At 42.0% G+C, this 18,486-nt stretch overlaps 1 protein-coding gene across 5 annotated transcripts in view; it reads left to right on the top strand.

The window, feature by feature from the left end:
- si:dkey-71h2.2 (low density lipoprotein receptor adapter protein 1) overlaps positions 1-18,486 on the top strand; it is a 96,230-nt gene that overhangs the window by 18,601 nt on the left and 59,143 nt on the right. For 2 of the 5 annotated variants that reach the window (XM_035616822.2, XM_035616824.2), the window contains exons 3-8: positions 595-707; positions 6,114-6,228; positions 6,581-6,653; positions 6,766-6,852; positions 7,991-8,112; positions 9,539-9,573. In XM_035616822.2, the coding sequence (XP_035472715.2) occupies positions 595-707; positions 6,114-6,228; positions 6,581-6,653; positions 6,766-6,852; positions 7,991-8,112; positions 9,539-9,573 (545 nt within the window). Of the gene's footprint in view, positions 1-594; positions 708-6,113; positions 6,229-6,580; positions 6,654-6,765; positions 6,853-7,990; positions 8,113-9,538; positions 9,574-12,923; positions 12,950-13,448; positions 16,382-18,486 lie in introns of those variants that run through there. The other 3 variants (XM_035616825.2, XM_047328627.1, XM_035616823.2) reach the window with 3 other exon arrangements.

Genomic DNA, 18,486 nt, shown 5'->3' with positions numbered 1-18,486 from the left:
GTTTTTTGTTTTAACCACGCCATTTCATGCTCAGCGTCTCCTCACTGTTTCATCTTTATTTCACCTCCTGCAAAAGTGAAGGAGTTCTCATGTAAATGATCAGATCTCATCCTTTTAATTTCCAATATTCCCCTCTGTATTCCTTCACAGTCTCTCCACCCTGATATAATTTGTGTGTGTGTGTGTTTGAAATTTATCTGCTCCGTCTAATTTCACTGTAAGGAGGTCACTGTCATTGTCAACACACTCTCACCGACCGCAAGCTCAGCGCCGTGGCTGCATTTTCTGAAAGCCCAGATGGAGCCGAGCAGTCAGGGGGAGTCGATGGCAGCCAGCCCGACCTCGAGCACTCGTTCTGGGTTACACATTGCGCCCCCCCCCCCCCTCATTTTTTTTTCTGGGACTCGCGCAGACTGCCGTATTTTGTCTTGGCAGCTATACTGTCGCGTTTCCGTTTTTTTTTGGTGTCAAATGAAAAGTGAAGTCATCTCGTATTCAGTTCACAGTGACAGGCTAGCTCTGTCTATGCCCCGAGGCAAGATTTCCTCCATCTGATTCTAACGAGTGTTTGTTTTTCTATTGCGTCTTCCCCAGGCCAGAGCCAGCGCTAAAAAGTTTCGGAAAGTAACGCTGACAGTCTCACCGAAAGGCATCATCATCACCGACACAGAGACTTCAGACCTCATCGAGAATGTCTCCATATACAGGTAAAGGCTTTGAGCAACACTTGCTGTGTGGGTCTAGGCGTTGCATTGCTGGTCTGTCAGTTGTTCCACCACTTTTGTCCAGACCGAAATATTTCTACAACTACTGGATTGATTGCCATGAAAATTTGTTCAGACATTAGTGGTCTTTCCCCCCCTGTAGATTCTAATCAAAAACCCCCAGAATAAAATAATTGAGCACATTAATTGAAAACATTAAAAAATGGCATGCACTGAGTGCAGAATCTAACTTTTAAATCTGGAGTCCAAATGACTAAAAGCCTGACTGTCTAAGCATGGGTGAGCAAAACGACATGATACATGATGACTTTTGTTAAATGGATGGTTCGTAAACTAAATTATTACTGTTCCACATTTGAGTTGTTTATTAACAAATGGTTTATCACCTCTGCCTCACCATGCTAACAAAGGTGGCTTCATTAAAGACATTAAGAAACTGATATCATCTATTGACAGTTCTGTAGGTCACTTTTCCCCTAAATTTGTGCTGAGAGCTTTTTTTTTTTTTTTCTTTGATAATTTCAATGAGAAACCAGGACAGGAGGCTGTCAGGGCCGTCTGATATGCCTAGGCAGCCCAATTTTCCACATTGATGGAGGACAACCAAACTCTTTTTTTCTCGACTCTATAATCACAGTGATTTGAATGGGCACTGCACCAGTTGTGTGTCTGGCCTGCCCTCTCTTTATAGCATACTGTATTATGGACCGGGTCTTGTGTCTTTGAGCATCACAGTCTAAATATCATACTACTGGGCTGTGATCACAGAACGTGCTGTGATATAGATGGAGTGTGTGTGTGTGTGCGTGCGTGCGTGCGTGCGTGCGTGCGTGCGTGCGTGCGTGCGTGCGTGCGTGCGTGCGTGCGTGCGTGCGTGCGCGTGTGCACAGACTAGGTCTCCATCCTCTTCTGATCCACCTTATCAGCGGTAACAGACCACGGGCCAGGGGAGTCAGCCTCATCTTTGATCTCCCTCTCTTCTCTCCTTATCGTCCCCTCCTCTCCTTTCCCTTTACCTCTCTACCACTGAGAAGGAAATCTTCCCTTTCTGCTCATATTAACATAAACAGAGCTCTGAACGCAGGAATACCCACGACTAATTGCCCGCTTTGAAGCTCCCGCTGCCGGTCTTTGCCCAGACGCCCGCGAGTAATGATACAGGAGAGATTGAGGGGCCACATGGAGAGCCTGGGTTGACTGAGGATTCATTTATCCCCTTTATGAGACCCCCCACCCCCACCTCCTCTTAAAGCTCATTTCCCCCCTCCTGCCCCTCCTTCCTTGTATCTTTTTTTGTTGTTGCACATAATCCATTTATTGGGCAAAAAAGTAAGTGACGGGTGGAAGAAAGAAGAGTGTAGCTGTATGAGAATGGATCAAATCAAGTATGCGTTTATTGTGCCTAACAAGTAAGGGAGAAAAGAGTCGGATGCAAAAGGTAGGGGAGTGTGTGTGTGTGTGTGTGTGTGTGTGTGTGTGTGTGTGTGTGTGTGTGTGTGTGTGTGTGTGTGTGTGTGTGTGTGTGTGTGTGTGTGTGTGTGTGTGTGTGTGTGTGTGTGTGTGTGTGTGTGTGTGTGTGTGTGTGTGTGTGTGTACACTCTATGTCCACGCCTGGATGCACCTCACACAGTAGGTGTGTATGTTTGTGTGTATGTTTAGTTAATTGTGTCGCCACACTCACTGAAATCTGGGCTGTGTCCTTCAGGGGGAAGCTTAGCGCTGGTTAAAAAATACACTCAAAGTTGTCGTGCTTGACACTGGGGAAAAAGGGGGTAATGGGATTCTCTAAGCCATGACCCCCCTCCGAGCCCCAACTCCACCCACAAACACACCTTCTTCGCATTGGCACACAAACAACGCAATATCATGCCTATCAACGCAATGCAAGTTTTCCCGGTTTAAAAACCCGACATTGTATATGCCAGTCTCGACATCGACTTTATTTTTGACAGCAAACTTTACAGTGTAAAAGCAGAAACTCAAATCATATTATCACAAGCCTGATATTCCAACTTGGATCAAGTTTACCTTGTAGTGCTGCTGGAGCTCAAAGACTGAACTAGACAGGCAGTTTGCTGATGTTCTATCACTATAGTAAAGCTTATTTGTATTGACACAAGAAAATGTCACAGTCATTTTTTTTTAACCTAAATGAATCAATAACCTATTAAAATGGAATCGTACAATATGATGCTTATGAGAAGAAACATGGGCAATTAACTAAAGCAGCAAATAACTACAACAGTCGACCACTGTAGGTTCCCGTTATTGACAAAGTAACCTTGTCTAAATCCAGGTATGGACTTCTTGTACAATCAGTCCATCTGGTTTGTCCTTTAAAAATAATTAATTTAACATCTCCCAGTGAACAGAGCGTTGTGAGGGGGCCCAGCTTCCATCAGGTCTGGAGTTTCTGATTCATATTCTGACAAGAGCTCTCAGTGACCGACCAGCATATCAATCAGCAAAACCCGTGAGTCAGAGAGGCAACGATGGAACACCGACTGACACTCCACCTGCTAATCATGAGCGCTGCTCTGACGTGCCCTTAGATTTGCGAGCTGTGTCTGTCAAAGCAGAGGATACAGGAACGTGATCGTGCTGCTCATGAACATTGATGTAAATATTTTTAGACATTTTCTGACGGCTTTTTTAAAAAACTATTTAGCAAAATTGTTTCTGGTAACCGCTTACCTGCAGCTAAATCAGAGTGCTCGTTTTCATTATTACTCTTGTCGGTGTGAGAGTTGAACAAAAGCAGTTCATTGTTGTGATACAAAACAAAACATCGCTGCCTTATTCAGTGCGTACAGAGAATCTGGAAGCTTTGATGTACGAACTTCTGTTCAGGCTGTACTGTAAATATTAAAATATTATCATTGATATTCTCCCTGTTCCTCACAAAAGCGGGTGCTATCTACACAGGGAGGAGATCAAAGGCGTGCAGCCCACAGAGGCTCCATGGAGATGTGATGCAACCTGACAGCTCAGCTTCTGTTGTTCAAGCTTAGTGAAAACTCTGCGATGCTGTCAATTATTTTTTTCTTCCTCCACTGTTGTTTCAAGCTGAAGGCGTATATTGTGAATACGATCCATTGTTCGTCCCAGCGGAGGCAAAGTAATGAAGATGTTTGGTTTTTCTTGCCGCGGTTGAGTTAAATCTGCATGCACAAGGAATTATTATGTACTTTGGACCTTTTATAAACTGAAGACGATTGTGTGACTTTGGTAAAAAGATGAAATCTTAAATGTTTATTCACTCCAATGAGGTTTGCACATTCCCATTATTCACACATGGATATCATATAATAATGAATAATAATTATATGTGTGCTAAATCCTTACCTCTGACACTCTTCTTGTTGATATTATGTGATCGGATGCATTTGCAAATGTCATCAATTTCATTTTGCTTGATTTTTATATACAGTCTATGATTATTGATCATATAATATGATATTAATATGATTTTAGAAAAGTGCAGACACAGCATGCATACCCACAGGGGCTTGAAGTATGCAAGTTCAATGAAATAAGAAAGAAATCGGGTTGGATAAGACAGTACAGGGAGTTAGTGAATAAAAAAAAAGATTATGAAGATCCTAATGAGCAGTTACAGTAGTTTGGTTATATCTGACTTGTTTTCCAAACTGAAATGGGTCAACCCTTTCAACTTTTTCTCTGCTAATTTTTCTGCAATCAAGGCTCAAATATGAGTTTGAACGCAGGGGTGGGTGTTGATTAGGGTGGGGGTTGGTTGGTTGGGTGTTGGGAGGTTGGGGGTAGGGGGCATCCTGGGCATTGCTATGTGGGTCATGCATCAGTGGTGCAAGCCAGTAAACAATCTGCGAGGGGGATGTGAAGGCTGTTGAATTCACGCTTGTTTGTTTTATCGAATACATTACTACTTTTGAAGTCAGGCGGAAGATAAGTGGCTGTCATTCACAAATGATCTTTGTGTACAGTTCATAAGTTACTGTAATGATTATACACCACTGACTTCAGTCCTGTGGCATCTTCCTTCAATGATGATGCATTGAGAGACCCTGAATATTTAGTTTAAAGAGGCAGCAGACAACTTTCGTGCCCCTAGTGATTCAAAGGTGGTATTGTTGTTTGGTCACTGCCGTAAAGACGCAGGTATTTTTCCTCAGAGCTCCTGAGGAAGTTGTCAACACCACTTTGTAGGTAATGGAGGAGAAGAAAGATGCCAGCAGCTTGGCTACTGTCCAAAGCAGAAAACAATGGTTAAAAATCCCAATTTAAACAAATAACCTTGAGGTTAAATGTCTCCTCCTTTTGTTCCAAGTTTAACCCAATTTTTCCTTTTTTCTTTTTAAATAGAATGATTAATTCGATTTGAAGTAACATCTCAGAAGACAAGCGCCTAAAATAGCTCTTGTGCCTCTCGCAACAAAGGTTTTGCGTTTCAATTATAGTGACAAAGGTCAAATGCATCAGTCAATGGGGCTCATTTACACAACTATTGCGCACTGCTTGTTCAACATCGTCAGACAGAAGCACGGGGAGACTCTAGATCAATACTGCATTTACTAGCATGCATAAAATCAGACGGAAACAATTGCATCGGTTGTGTGTTTGTCGCTTCATCGAACCCATGCAAGCTGTTATTGGGGAGCAAAATGGCCTGGTGGACTTTGTCCAAATTGGTTTTAGATAACCTTTAAATAATCACAGGCGGATGCCGGGACTCGCAAACAACGGGATTCCTACAAAATCAAATACAATATATAAGCTCCAGGAGAGATTCAATGTGGCTGTTGGTGAACAATCACAATGAGTTTGCAATCCGAGACTGTCCATTTTCCACCGACAGCAGACATTCATATATTTCCACAAAATGTACCAACACCATCAGTGACATTTCTGTAGATTATAAGACGTAGCTATATGTTATATATGACGTTGTCTATCTGAAAGGCTCAAGTACCAGCTTCAGGCATCTCTCATGCACGTCACTGCTGCTCATGAGAGCGCTCTACCATTCCCGGCTGTGGGACTTCATCAACATAATATTCCTGACTGCTGCTCTCCTCCTTCAAAGACTGCTTCGCATATGCAAAACACTGAGCACAAAAGCAAAGTTGATGGCCCAAAATTGACATGCATCCGATGTAGCCTACCTTGATGTGGGAGGTTTGATAAAGAGAACAGGCTAGTAGCTAATGCACTACATGTATGTCCTGTGATTTAAAAATGTATATTTACCTTCAGACATTGGGGTAACAGATTGATCCATGTCTGTGGTGCAGTTTATTTGTCATTATGAATGCACTAATGTCAGGTGGATTGATTGTGTAAATATATTTGAAAAATGTTATTTGTTTGTTTTATTTTTTATCTTTTCTTTTCCCTCTTCTCTTTCAGAATCTCATACTGCACGGCAGATAAAACTCAGGACAAGGTCTTTGCTTATGTCTCTCAGAGTCAGTTCAATGAGACTCTGGAGTGCCATGCTTTTCTCTGCCAAAAGAAGAAGATTGTAAGTATGCACTACTTGAGTTGTGGTCATATATATATATATATATATATATATATATAGGGGATCTTGAAAGCCACATGAATGTTGATGGCTCCCTCCCGTGGCTGTCTCTGTAAGACCACCTCACACCAAGCTAGTCTGGATACTATTAAAAGAGGTCTATAGAAAATAGTTTTTTTGGGGTTTACAGTCAAAAAATAAAGGACATTTAAATACATCCTCAACATGCATCCAACAATCCCAGAATAAGTACAAGTATAAATATCAATTTAACTATGCGTTCTGTTTTATTTTACCTACACGTATCACTACTGTGTTATTCTTCCCTTTCTTTTTGTCCTCCTCCCTCCAGGCTCAGGCTGTGACATTAACGGTAGCCCAGGCCTTTAAAGTGGCTCTGGATCTCTGGGAGATTGCTCAGGAAGGTGAGTTCATTCTGAGCTCCACGCCACTTTGCTGCACTGCTCTGTAGAACTGACACAAACACCTACCACTTTCTTTTAGGTTTCATTTTGAGAATTAATTTTGTGTCTACAGGCAAAAGCAAGAAAAGCAGGACCTGCTGCTCCTGTGCAGCGAGCAACGTGCAGACCGAGACGTCAGGCGCTCAGTGTGTTCCAGCAGGTATGTTTGTCTTGTTTTGTCCTCACCAAAGACTCTGTATAAAGATGGATGGCTTGTCCGCTCCCCAAAAGTCAAGCCAAGCATCTTGATTGCCCCCTGGTGGCTGGCTGCAGTAACGGTCATAAACCCCTCCTCCAGATGGGACATGGGTCGAACTAAAAAGTCAAAGTATGCGTTGAATAAATGATACCCAAAGATGGTTTCTGACATCTTGGGTTGTCCCGGGATATGTTTAGCATGAATTTTTTTGCACAATTGGAGGAAGTGGAGACATGTCGTCCACCTTTGTGTACAGTCATTGGTCCTCACCTGCAGTGTGTCTCTGCCCATCAGACTTAGCTCAACACTAATGACATGGTTTTCTTAGTGGAGGGTTGCACCACAAGTATGTTGTTCTTTAGGTGGTAAAGTACAACATTTTGTATATTTCATTTATGAATGTGTTTCCATGTTTGTTTCTAATATTACCATGGTCACTTGCATAATGACTTTAAAATGACCTTCCCAGTTGGTAGTGTGTACATGACAATTCCTAATTCTTTAACTGACCTCTCTCACACACACACGAAGGACAAATCACCTAATTACACGAACCTCATCATTCACTCAGAGAAGCAGTAGGTTTTAAATACTTTCCAATGGCCGTGACATTTATAGGTCAAAACATTTTCCACTCCTCAGGTGGTCAAATGGCATAAAACATTAGACTTAATCTCCCATTCAGATTGTTGTTAGTGAAGTCGTCCTGGCTTTTCCCGGCTTCTTTCAATTAAAATTTTCACCACTCCCAGTGGAAGTGGCCCGAGGACAGAGAGAAAATCTGATGTGAAGGCTTCAAGGACCTTGAGAGTAGCTGAAGGGAAGATGTATGCGAGTTTCACAGACTTGATTTAAATTCTGCCTGTTGCTGAGTAAGATGTGAGTGCCAGTAGTTTGGAGTTTGATGTTTCACTTCTGTGATACAGTCAAAAAAAAGCTGACCAGTGTCCTTCTCTCTCCTCTGTTCTGTTTCTGGACGTGCTCCATACTTGTCTTTTTCCTGTCGTGTGTCCTCACCCAACTGTTTGCTACTCTCTGTACTTACTCCTGCTCCTGCTGTCACCCTCCCGTCCACACCTGCCATCTCCTTCTGATCCAGAAGGACACAAGCCAGTCGGGATGGAGGAGCGGCTCCGGAGGCCTTTCTTCTCCGCCTCACTCAGCACGTCCTCACCTCGTAGTAACCCCACTCGAAGGAGGCCGATCAAACATGACTCCTGGGTAGGTCACACTGTCGGTCTCCAATAAGCTGAGTCGGCCACAAAAAATGCAATAGTCATTTCCTTTTTTTGTTCATGTGATAGTTTCGCAATAATTCACAGATCAACTTTTTTACCAACTTCTGAAATCTCATTTCAGGATATCTGCCAATGCAGAGTACTGACCCAATGCCACTTGGCTGAGACCTGATGTGCTTATTAATAAATCAAAAGCCTGCCTCATGTCACTGTTTTTCTGTCATCAGATGTTGTGTCATATACATCACAGATGAAATGCAATCTATTGTTTACTTTAATAAGACTCATAGTCATAAGCAACAATAAAGTCATGTGCTAGATTGCATCTTAGTAATAATTCACTTTATTCATTTTAATCCTTTTAATGCAATTTTGAATTTTAACAGAACACACACCATGTCAGACACAAACAAAGTTCCATCCATAAATGATGAACCTTTCACAAAAACAGAGGCGCTATGTTTGAACATCTTGCATGCAAACATGCGCTGTGATCTTTAGGCGATAGTCGTGTCTAACAGACAATGAAATGAACCGCGGAATGTGAAATGCTTTTTACTCTCACCCTCATCAAATCCCATAGGTGATACTTTCTGTCATCCCTGTGGGACTTAATGAAAATGTGACCGTTTCCACAGCGAATGGCAGGAAGCCAGATTTAACCTGAGCACAAACAAACCTCTGTGCACTGATGGAGCCAACTGGAAACAGATGATAGTGAACTCTGATGTACAGCACAGATTTCTTTTCAATTACGTCAATAATTATATAGCTACTGTGCATGTGAAGCAGTTAAATTCAGTGGTCAATAAATTTTAAGGTCCATGCTGCAGAGGCTCATCAGGCAACACCCTCTGTGTTCACTTACAGATGTTCAACACTAGGTGACACCATATTCATTAGAATATTTTCCCTACAGACTGATCTCACACATCATCGGTGTTCACTGTTACATCGATTTTCCTGAAAGCATTTTCACCTCAGTGGGAGAAATTATGTTTTAATCAGGTCAAACGTATCTTTAATACTCAAACACTTGTCCGACATAGAGTTAAATACAATATTTTATCCAATTTAACTTGATTATATTGTATCTGTTAGTATCTAATAAAATAGTATAATGCACAATAGTCTATGATTCATTATCTGTATTGTGAAGACTAAGTCATGTAATATTGGTGCATGAATATTGATTCCCTAACAATCATAGTGATTGAAACAAGAAGATCCATTTTGCAGGATTGTACAGTCGGTCATGATTTAATGAATGCGTCTTTTGAATGAAACAAGTTATGACAAACAACGGAGTCAGTGGAGCTGCACATGGGGCTTGACAGTAGTGTGGAAGCGGAACTGTAATTTGAAGTAATTTATGTGTGTATTGATTCATATTGTTTATGTCTCAACAGGACGTGGAGGATGGACTCGATGATGCGTTCTCAAGGTAACCTTTGCCTATGACTAGAAGTCTGCTGAGCACTGGGGATATATAGTTATCAGTTTATGAAAAGGCGATGGGATTGTTCTTCCACACAAAACACTTAAATCTTCAGTGTTTACAATTTTAAGAGGGATCTATAGACAGGAATGGAATAATGTTCATATTGATGTTTTCATTAATGTATAATCACCTTAGACAAAGAGTTGTTGTGTTTTCGCTACCTAAGAATGAACCCCTTTAGTGTACATAGAGAGCAGGTCCTCTTCCCCTGTAGCCAAACGCTGGCTCTAGTGAGGGTCTTGATTTTTTTTTTTTTTTACATTACCTGAAGGTCACTGTAGGTTCTCCGACAGGTTGGGAAGGGGAGGGTGAGGCGAGGGGTGTTCACCCGGTTGCATTATGCAACTTAACGACCAAAGGGCTGAAGTTACAGTAAGACAGACTGTAATCTATTTCTGAAGCTATTTAAATGAATCCATAATATGCATTTAGAGAATAAATGGACTGTATTTATGGTAAATGAACTGGATTTACGTAGCACTTTTTTAGTGTTATTGACCATTGAATGCGCTTTACAGCTCAGGTCAAATTCACCCATTCACACACACACACACACACACACACACACACACACACACACACACACACACACACACACACACACACACATTCATACATTGCTGCTACAGTATATGCCGCACCTTTGCTATCACATCATTCATATACCGCCGGTACAGCCGTCAGGGGCAACCTAGGGTTAAGTGTTTTGCCAAGGACACATTGGCATGCTGACTGCAGGAGCCGGGAATTAACCTTCACCTCCTTGTTAGAGGACGACCCTCTCTACCTATTGACCCACAGCCGCCCATAGCCGCCTCAGCATAAACTCTTTACTAATATTGATCATATTAGAAGCATTGACCAGCCGACCAACTCACCATGGCCTTTCTGTGTGGAGTTTTCCATGTTCACCCCGTGTCTGTGTGAGTTGTCTCTTGGTACTCCGGCTTCCTCCCACAGCCCACAGGCTAAAGCGGTATAGATAATGGATGGATGGATGGATGGTTGATTATATTAGAGAACATACTATCTATCACTGTACAGCATATTTTTTTAAAAAACAGCAGAATAAACGAAAGAAAACCACGTGCATCCAGTGGCTGTGCCGCAACCCGAACCGCAGCAGACTCGCGGAAATGAGCAGCCACCTCTTGCTGACAGAGCTGTCAGGAGCACAGCAGCCCGAAGCCGGGAAGGAGTGCTCCGCCGTGCATCATCACTCTGAGCTTGGATTACAAAGCAAACCCCTTTTGTATTTTCTTTGAGAGTGTGACAGTCTGTGAAATTGTTGCTTCGTGCCTGTGAGATTCCTGCAGTGGCACGCTCGAATGTGGTCCTCGCAGGTTAATTGTGCATGTGCTCGCTCATGTGGCCTCCTTTGATGGACATACCTTAACTAACTAACTGCACATATCGATACACATGCAGAGATGCAGTCTGATTCTGACACATACAAACATAACGATAAATAATGTAATGCTAATAATATCAAATAATAATTGATTCAATATCGAACTCTCTTTGACAATGTCCGTCCATGCACCACAAACTGCTGAGGATGTAGGCCCCACATGAGTCCTCGGCATGGCTCTCCATTACCTCATGTAACCAGATGATGTGTGTGTGCGTGTGTCCTGCGGTGCTGTATAATCCCTTCATTAAGACAGAAGAGCAGCATAAGGACGGCGTCCCAGACATTAAAGAGGTGGCGAATCATCAAGCTGTGTTGGCCTGCGGCTACTAGATCCATTTGTTGTGCCAAAACACTTTTGGTCAAAGCAAATGGGTAAACGAGAGGCAGGGATTACACAAGTGTCTCGTGTGGAGGCCGACTGTGTGCGGGGGGGAGATCAGGGGAGGAAGGCGGGTCATCGTAGAGGCTGCTCTCAGTGGGGGACCAGGGGAATACTGACCTGGAGCGTGGGTGGCTGTCAAATGGGGGAAGGTGGAAAACTTGAGATCTGACCATGCCGGAGGCAGTGGTGAAGTGGAGTGTTGCAGCAGACCTCCTATGCAGAAGTCTGCGAGGTTGTCAAGCTCTGAAGTGACAGTGCTGCGTGAATGTTGGATACAGGATTTTGTCGTGAGGTGCGGATGTCCCCGGATCGCACCGGGGTTGTCACAACTGTCACACCTGTTCATTTTACGTGTGCGTCAACTTCAGATTAGAAGAGGATGGTCGTGCTCTCGGTTTAAACATTTTTTTTTTTTTTTTAAATAGCCCAAATGCTTTGACTCGAGAAAAACTCTAGCCTGGTGGTTGCCAAAGTGGGGGCCACTCCACCCTAAACCTGACTCAACCAGGTCAGGCCAAGGGGAGCTGCAAATTTTGCTCGTCCCCACTTTTCCAACAACATTCAATCAACATTAGCTACGTTTTGTTGTACACGTTCAAACAGAAATAAGCGATCAAGCTTGAAATCCCCATGTTAAAAACCCTGTAATATTCACTGTTGCTGTTTGTCATCGGTCATTAATGTCATCACAGCTTAGCGTCGCTGGTTGTCACAAACGTTTCATGGCTCCAGAGCTTTGGAAAACATCTGTCGCTGTAAATAGAGTTCTGGGAACCTTTTTTTCTAGCCAACACCAAGAAGATTGGTTTTGATCACAAAGCAGCACATCCACTTTTTTACAGCTGTGAATAGTTTGCTCTGTCCTTAAGTGTCAGACTCCTCTCTCGACTCTCGCCCTCTCATGGACCACTTTCTCATGGTGAACTTTAAGCCACTTCCAATTCCACTTAGGTACAAGTAGCACTTGTAGTCTTTACCAGTGCTGTTTCTTTTGTCAGTTCAGCTACAACTGATGAAACCGGCAGAATCATTTTTAATTAACTGCATGAGCTCAGGTCAGGGTGTAGCCTCTATAAAAAAAATACAAAAAGATATTTGAACAGAAGGATAGTTTTTCAAGTGGAGGCACAGTGCCTGAAACCGGGGCAATTTTAAATGATTAAAACTATTGGCATTAAAGGGTTTGATTTGAATTCAAGATTGCCTTTTCTTTTGTAACCGCTGGCCTGGCTCCATGACAAACTGGGCAACTTAATAATAATAAATAATTTAACCTCATCTAAGTGTGGCGAGTCCTCCTTCTGTAATTGAAGCCTCTTTGAGTGTTACTTTACTTTACGTATGGCGGAGCAGGGCCATGCACGCACACGCCTCTGAGTCTCTGTGCCCTTTCCGTGAACCGTTTCAGCAAGACATTCTGAGTGTTTTCACCCTTTTTAACCTTTAACCGTTGATTCACGGCGTTATGCTTTCTTCTGTCCTCTGCCTGGCACGCAGCAACATGGAGGTAGAGATGGACACCGGTAAGTGACGTGATCGGTGGGTTCATATTTGGCACTTCATGTTGCATGACACCATGCCTTTAGAGCACCAGTGATTCCTGGATAACACCACCCACGAATGAACAAACCATCTAAATCAGTGGTTCTCAAAAGAGCCGAAATCTGTTTTGCTGTCTGAAAAGGAGAGTTTTAAAATTGGAATGTCAGATTTGAAATGAACAAAATCTGTCTTAGCAGTTGTCTGCTTTTGAGAAATGATAATTCATATCCTTTATTATGTGAGGGACCTCATAGATATTGAAATTCTCCACCTGTCTGATGCCACTGATGGCTCTGTGTGTTTCCCCTTCTTCATTTAAAGTCCATCATACAAATTAACATCCTCTGCATTTTATCCCTTTCCCTCATTTTTTAACCATTGTAATTCCCATGATCCCTTTAGATGAGTCAATATTTAATATCTCTGACCTTTCTAGCAATATTGCTTTTCTCTTGTCCTCTCTTTTTCTGTGTCTGTCAGACTGGCCGAGTCCCGCTCCGAACCCGTCTCTGTCGATGCAGCTCTGAGTCACAAGAGGTCTCCACCCAGGATCTGTAGTCCATCTGCAACAATGAGTTTGAATAACACGCCGCAGCAATAACTGCCCAAGTTACACCACCACAAAAATTTGACATAAATCACAGCACAGTCCCCAAGATAAAAAAAAAAACATAACAGCATCATCAACTGAACAGACAGAAAAAAATAAACTGCTCCTCGGTGCATGACCTGAATCAGAGAGGCTTTGTTTGAAAGTCTGTGGCCGCTGCAGAGACGCCAGAACGAAGCCTGATATTTTCAAGTGCTATTTCTGTGAATAGCCTCAATACACACTCGGTGTGAACGGCCATCTCCAGCCATCTTCGTCCACATTCGAATGTTCATAAAGTACCAGATGAAACAAGGCACTTGCGATGTGCAACACAACACTGCCGCAAGGTGATAATTTATATATCTACTCAAAGGAGTTCCCACAGAAAACCACAGGATGAATATTGTATTTGTATTGACACAAATTAGGTCATATGTGCCAATGTGAAAACTCTTTTACATAACATTAAAATTATGATTGGTCCAGTGGCAGAAATACATGAAGGCATTAATCACAGGCAACAGAAAAGAAGCGTTGTACCAAATTTAACCACTCACTAATGTCCGATTGTTGTCCCCAGGGACAAGTCAACAGAAACAATAAAACACAGAGAAATCATCTCCTCTACAAATACAAGAGCGTACCACCCTGTGTGTGTGTGTGTGTGTGTGTGTGTGTGTGTGTGTGTGTGTGTGTGTGTGTGTGTGTGTGTGTGTGTGTGTGTGTGTGTGTGTGTGTGTGTGTGTGTGTGTGTGTGTGTGTGTGTGTGTGTGTGTGTAATATGAAGAAAACCAGCCGATGTATTGATATTAGAACATTTTCACTGTCTAAAATCGACCCTAAACATCCAGTATCAATCTGGCTCAAGTTAATGTTGTTCCCAGTTTAGCGCGTCTCCTTTTGTTCAAAATTTGTGATTTTTTTTTTAAACTGTGTTTAAGTCCATTTTAAGATATCGCTGATGACATCACTCTGATATCATCATTGTCGTTTAATAGCCACAAAAGGATTCATGCATCAGTTTTTACAGGCTCATTTTCATTTGTAATAAAAAGAAAACTAAATTTTCACCATGGAACACAGCAGCGAACTTCACTCTTTCACCAGGATATTCCTGTAACAATCAATCTCAGTGCTGTTTTAGTTGAATAGGACTTATGTAACCAAAATGTCGGTTTGATGACTGCGTTGCTTTCCGTCTTCTCTCCATTCGCTCCGCTGCCACCGTCTGTAAAGTTGCCGTCACTGTTAAAAGAATAGCGATGAACAATGAAGGTGATGAGGACAATTGTAAGGCAAGGCCAGACTTTTAAAAATGAAGAATATGCTTATTTTTTCAATGTCAGAGCTGTGTTATATACGTATGCATATTGTATCATTATAAAAGAAGGATTTCACACTGGTTGTTCTTTTTTCTCTCCAATAATTATCACTCTTGCTGAGATGTGAATATGTACATGCTTCTATGTTTCGCTTTACAGTAGCTTAGACAATTCATACAAATCTGATCATACGTGGGTTTTACTGCTGCAGGATTTACTTATATTTTTTCAAAATAGCCACTGCTTACTCTTGAATATTGTACAATTATAGTCACACAAAAAAATTCAGTAACGACCTGTTACATTGAAAGATGCCGTTCACGTCATCCTCTCTTGACCCAAATCATATTACAGACAAATTGTTGCTCTGTTTAGACTTTGCAAATTATTCTTATCCACCACTTACACGACACTCTCTATCAAAAGGTCCCCCTCTCTGTATTCATGGGATCATGACTGAGAATAATTGGGACGGCGGGAGGCAGGAGGTAGCTCGATGCTGTTGTCATGACACCCGCTGCAGAATAATTGGATGGCTTATCAGGTTATGCCACAAAGCTTAATTGCATTGTTTCGTTCCTGACTGGCTGAAACACCAGCTCCATTGCATTTTTTTGAAAGAAAGCTGAAATATCAGTTGGATATCATAAGTGGCTGCCAGCGTGTCTCATGAGTAGAAATTGTTTGGGGTTTATTTTCAACATTTTCTCATTCTTTCAAATCCATCATTGACTGACTGATTGATTAAGTTCTCGTGGAGAGAAGCTGTTGTCCAGAAGCTCTCAGACTCAGAATTGTTTTTTTCATTATTGACATCAAACAAACAGTTTTGAAGCTTAAAGGTATTTAATGAAGAAAAATGAAAAAACTTTTATATATTACCCTCACAGTACAGTAGATATAGTTTCAACCTTTCCTTGCCCCTTGTAATTGATTATCAAACAAAAATAAATCAGAGCAATATAATTTGATTTAGCAGACAAGCTCGTCTGCACCACTTTTGATCCCTATTAATTGAAATGGGGTCCTGTATAAATGATTAAATGCGACAGATCGAGCTTCCACGAATTTTGTTTCATGTTGCCAGTATACAGAACACTGATGAACAGAGGCTCTTTAGCGTTCCTTGATCCGTTCTGTGTGGGGGAGGTACAGTACAGACCTGCACGTACAGTAGAGGCGTAACATGCCAGTTTGACTCCAGAGTGCACTGAATACAAATCACCCTGCGAGGGTCTGACACCTGAAGACATTTAGATGAAATTTTAGATAAACTATTATCAACCCAGCTCTACCGCTGACGTTTACAGTATCGGTTTACTTTTGAAATAAGGTGCTTATTTTCTATCTATGCAATGAGTGGGTTTCCAGCAGTGTTTAGCAAATTTGTGAATCGACCACCAAGCAGTCGTCCTAAACTGTGTAGAGATTTGTACAGCATTTGGAAACTGTTATGGTTTGTTACGTATTTATGCATAATAAACAACTTTGTACAAATATTTCATTGCACGGAACCTTTATTTTGAGTGCCAGACAATGTAATAATTTACTGCTTTCACAAAACTTTTGCAAAAAGAACCAATTTACAAATCTACAGCTCATCGTGCAGCTACACAGGTGAAGATCAGAACGTGGTAGTTTTTATTTATTATTCTTTTTCCAATAATCCCTCACTTTCTGCTGATGTGTCCAGAGCTATTCGGTTCCGATATGAAATTAAATTTGCACCTCAAACATTTTCCAGCTCTCTGTGGTCGATCAAAAGCTCCGACATTCTCTTGTTTGTCTGTCTGGCTGACACAATCACATCGATATGTCTTTTTCATTCTGCCCAATTCTCATGCCTGATTGAAAAAAGTTAAATAAGGAACACCAGGTGGTGCAGCCAACCATGTCTTGTCAAAAAAAATCCCTATGTGAGTCCTTCTGTAAGAATTTACATATTTATATATTATATGATGAAGAGACACCAGCATATAACATTGTCACCTTGACAGCTGTTATAGTGTCTTGTACATGGCAGGTGAAGAATGATGATACAAACATGTCATCGAGTATCACTGTAAAAATGTGAACTTAAGAGTTTTTTTCTGAACTCAAGGTTCATCTATCGTTTTGTTATTTTCCTCAGAGCTCTCGATCATATCTCACAGGCCTTTTCAGTGAATGGACTTTGTATCGGTATCATCACATGACCGACCTCCATGGGGACTTCCAGTCGCATGATAAGAGGTGGCCAGTTCCTCTTGACTCCTGGTCTATTTGGATGTTTCTTAACCGAGCCTGGAGCACTGGACTACCCAGACGGCTCATTGGTTCCTGCACCACCTTTCGCAGTGGGTGATCAAAGACTGCGCGGAGTACCAGCGGCTATCCACATAACCAAGACTGGCCCACAGTGAGCAGCAGAGTAGAACTGCGTTTTTAAAGCAGCACTGTGATGTGAAGCTTCATTCGGTGCAGGTTGCACGTGCTGCAACAGCTGCAGCATCGGGTCTGTGGGCTGCGTGTGCACTGTGGTGCTACATCTGTGTTTTAACAGCGGCACACAGTCTCATGTTTGTGATGCCGTGGATACTGGTGCTTCATTTTAATCAGATCCAGTAGAGTCGGTGACAAGTATCTGCTTCTCTCCACTTTCAAATGCTTTTTGTTCTCTTGGCTGCTCAGATCTGAGCTCTCTGCAGACGCACAACTGCGTCAGACCAGCAGATCGTACAGTATTGGATCAACATTGGATCTCAATTAAAATGTTGTGACGCGCTTAAAAATAACGTTTTTCTGTTTTGGACGATGTAGTTGTCCCCCAAAATCTAGGTCTGATGAAATGGGGGAAAAACAACAGCAAAGAAAAAGAAAGATTCCGCTCCGGACCTGTTGTCATACAGTATATTCTCACTTTACAAACTATAGATTCATATTTGGGGAAATATGTTCATTGTTCAAGTGTCTAATTTGTCCCCAGTGTCCTGGGATCTGCCAATGAACAGCTCATTTGGTAATCATGAGTGTGTAATTAATTACTAATGGTCCATTCAGCACAGTTTTGGAAAGGCTAATCGCCTACTGATAAGGTGTTCCACATCACCCTAATGCCTTCGTATCGGGATGGTAATGGTTGTATGACTTTATATGGTGGATCTATTGAAAGTGGCTCATGAGGGATTTTAGGACACAGTAGCATTCATTTAAACAAACCTTTAATTAATGAACGTGCTACATTAATGAACGTAGACTCCGGTGTAAACCTTTTAGTTATTTATAGGAGCAACATACGCGTAGATCTCTGAATCACGTCTCCAATTTGACCAAACCTTATTTTTAAGCTTGAACAACAGCACCACAGATGTAAAATGAGCAACTCCATGGAAAGACGTCTGCAGCGCTGCACTGAGGATGTGTTGGGGAGGGAGTACGTCGTCACCGATTTAATCCTGAGGAAGCTCTAATTACTTTCTATTTTAAGATGAGACGTAGTCTCCTGCGTAGTGGCATTATTCGGAGCGTTGTCGTTTTAAAGACCAGGTGAAGTGGCTTATTGAATAAGTTACTGCAAAGTCTCCTAACCCCCGACTGGTCGTGGATAAATGTGCCTATTGTTAGT

The sequence above is a fragment of the Scophthalmus maximus genome, chromosome 18 (assembly GCF_022379125.1).
Source record: "Scophthalmus maximus strain ysfricsl-2021 chromosome 18, ASM2237912v1, whole genome shotgun sequence".
NCBI lineage: Eukaryota > Metazoa > Chordata > Actinopteri > Pleuronectiformes > Scophthalmidae > Scophthalmus > Scophthalmus maximus.
The sequence above is the reverse complement of the archived record's forward strand: the minus strand, read 5'-3'. Positions and strand labels throughout refer to the sequence as shown.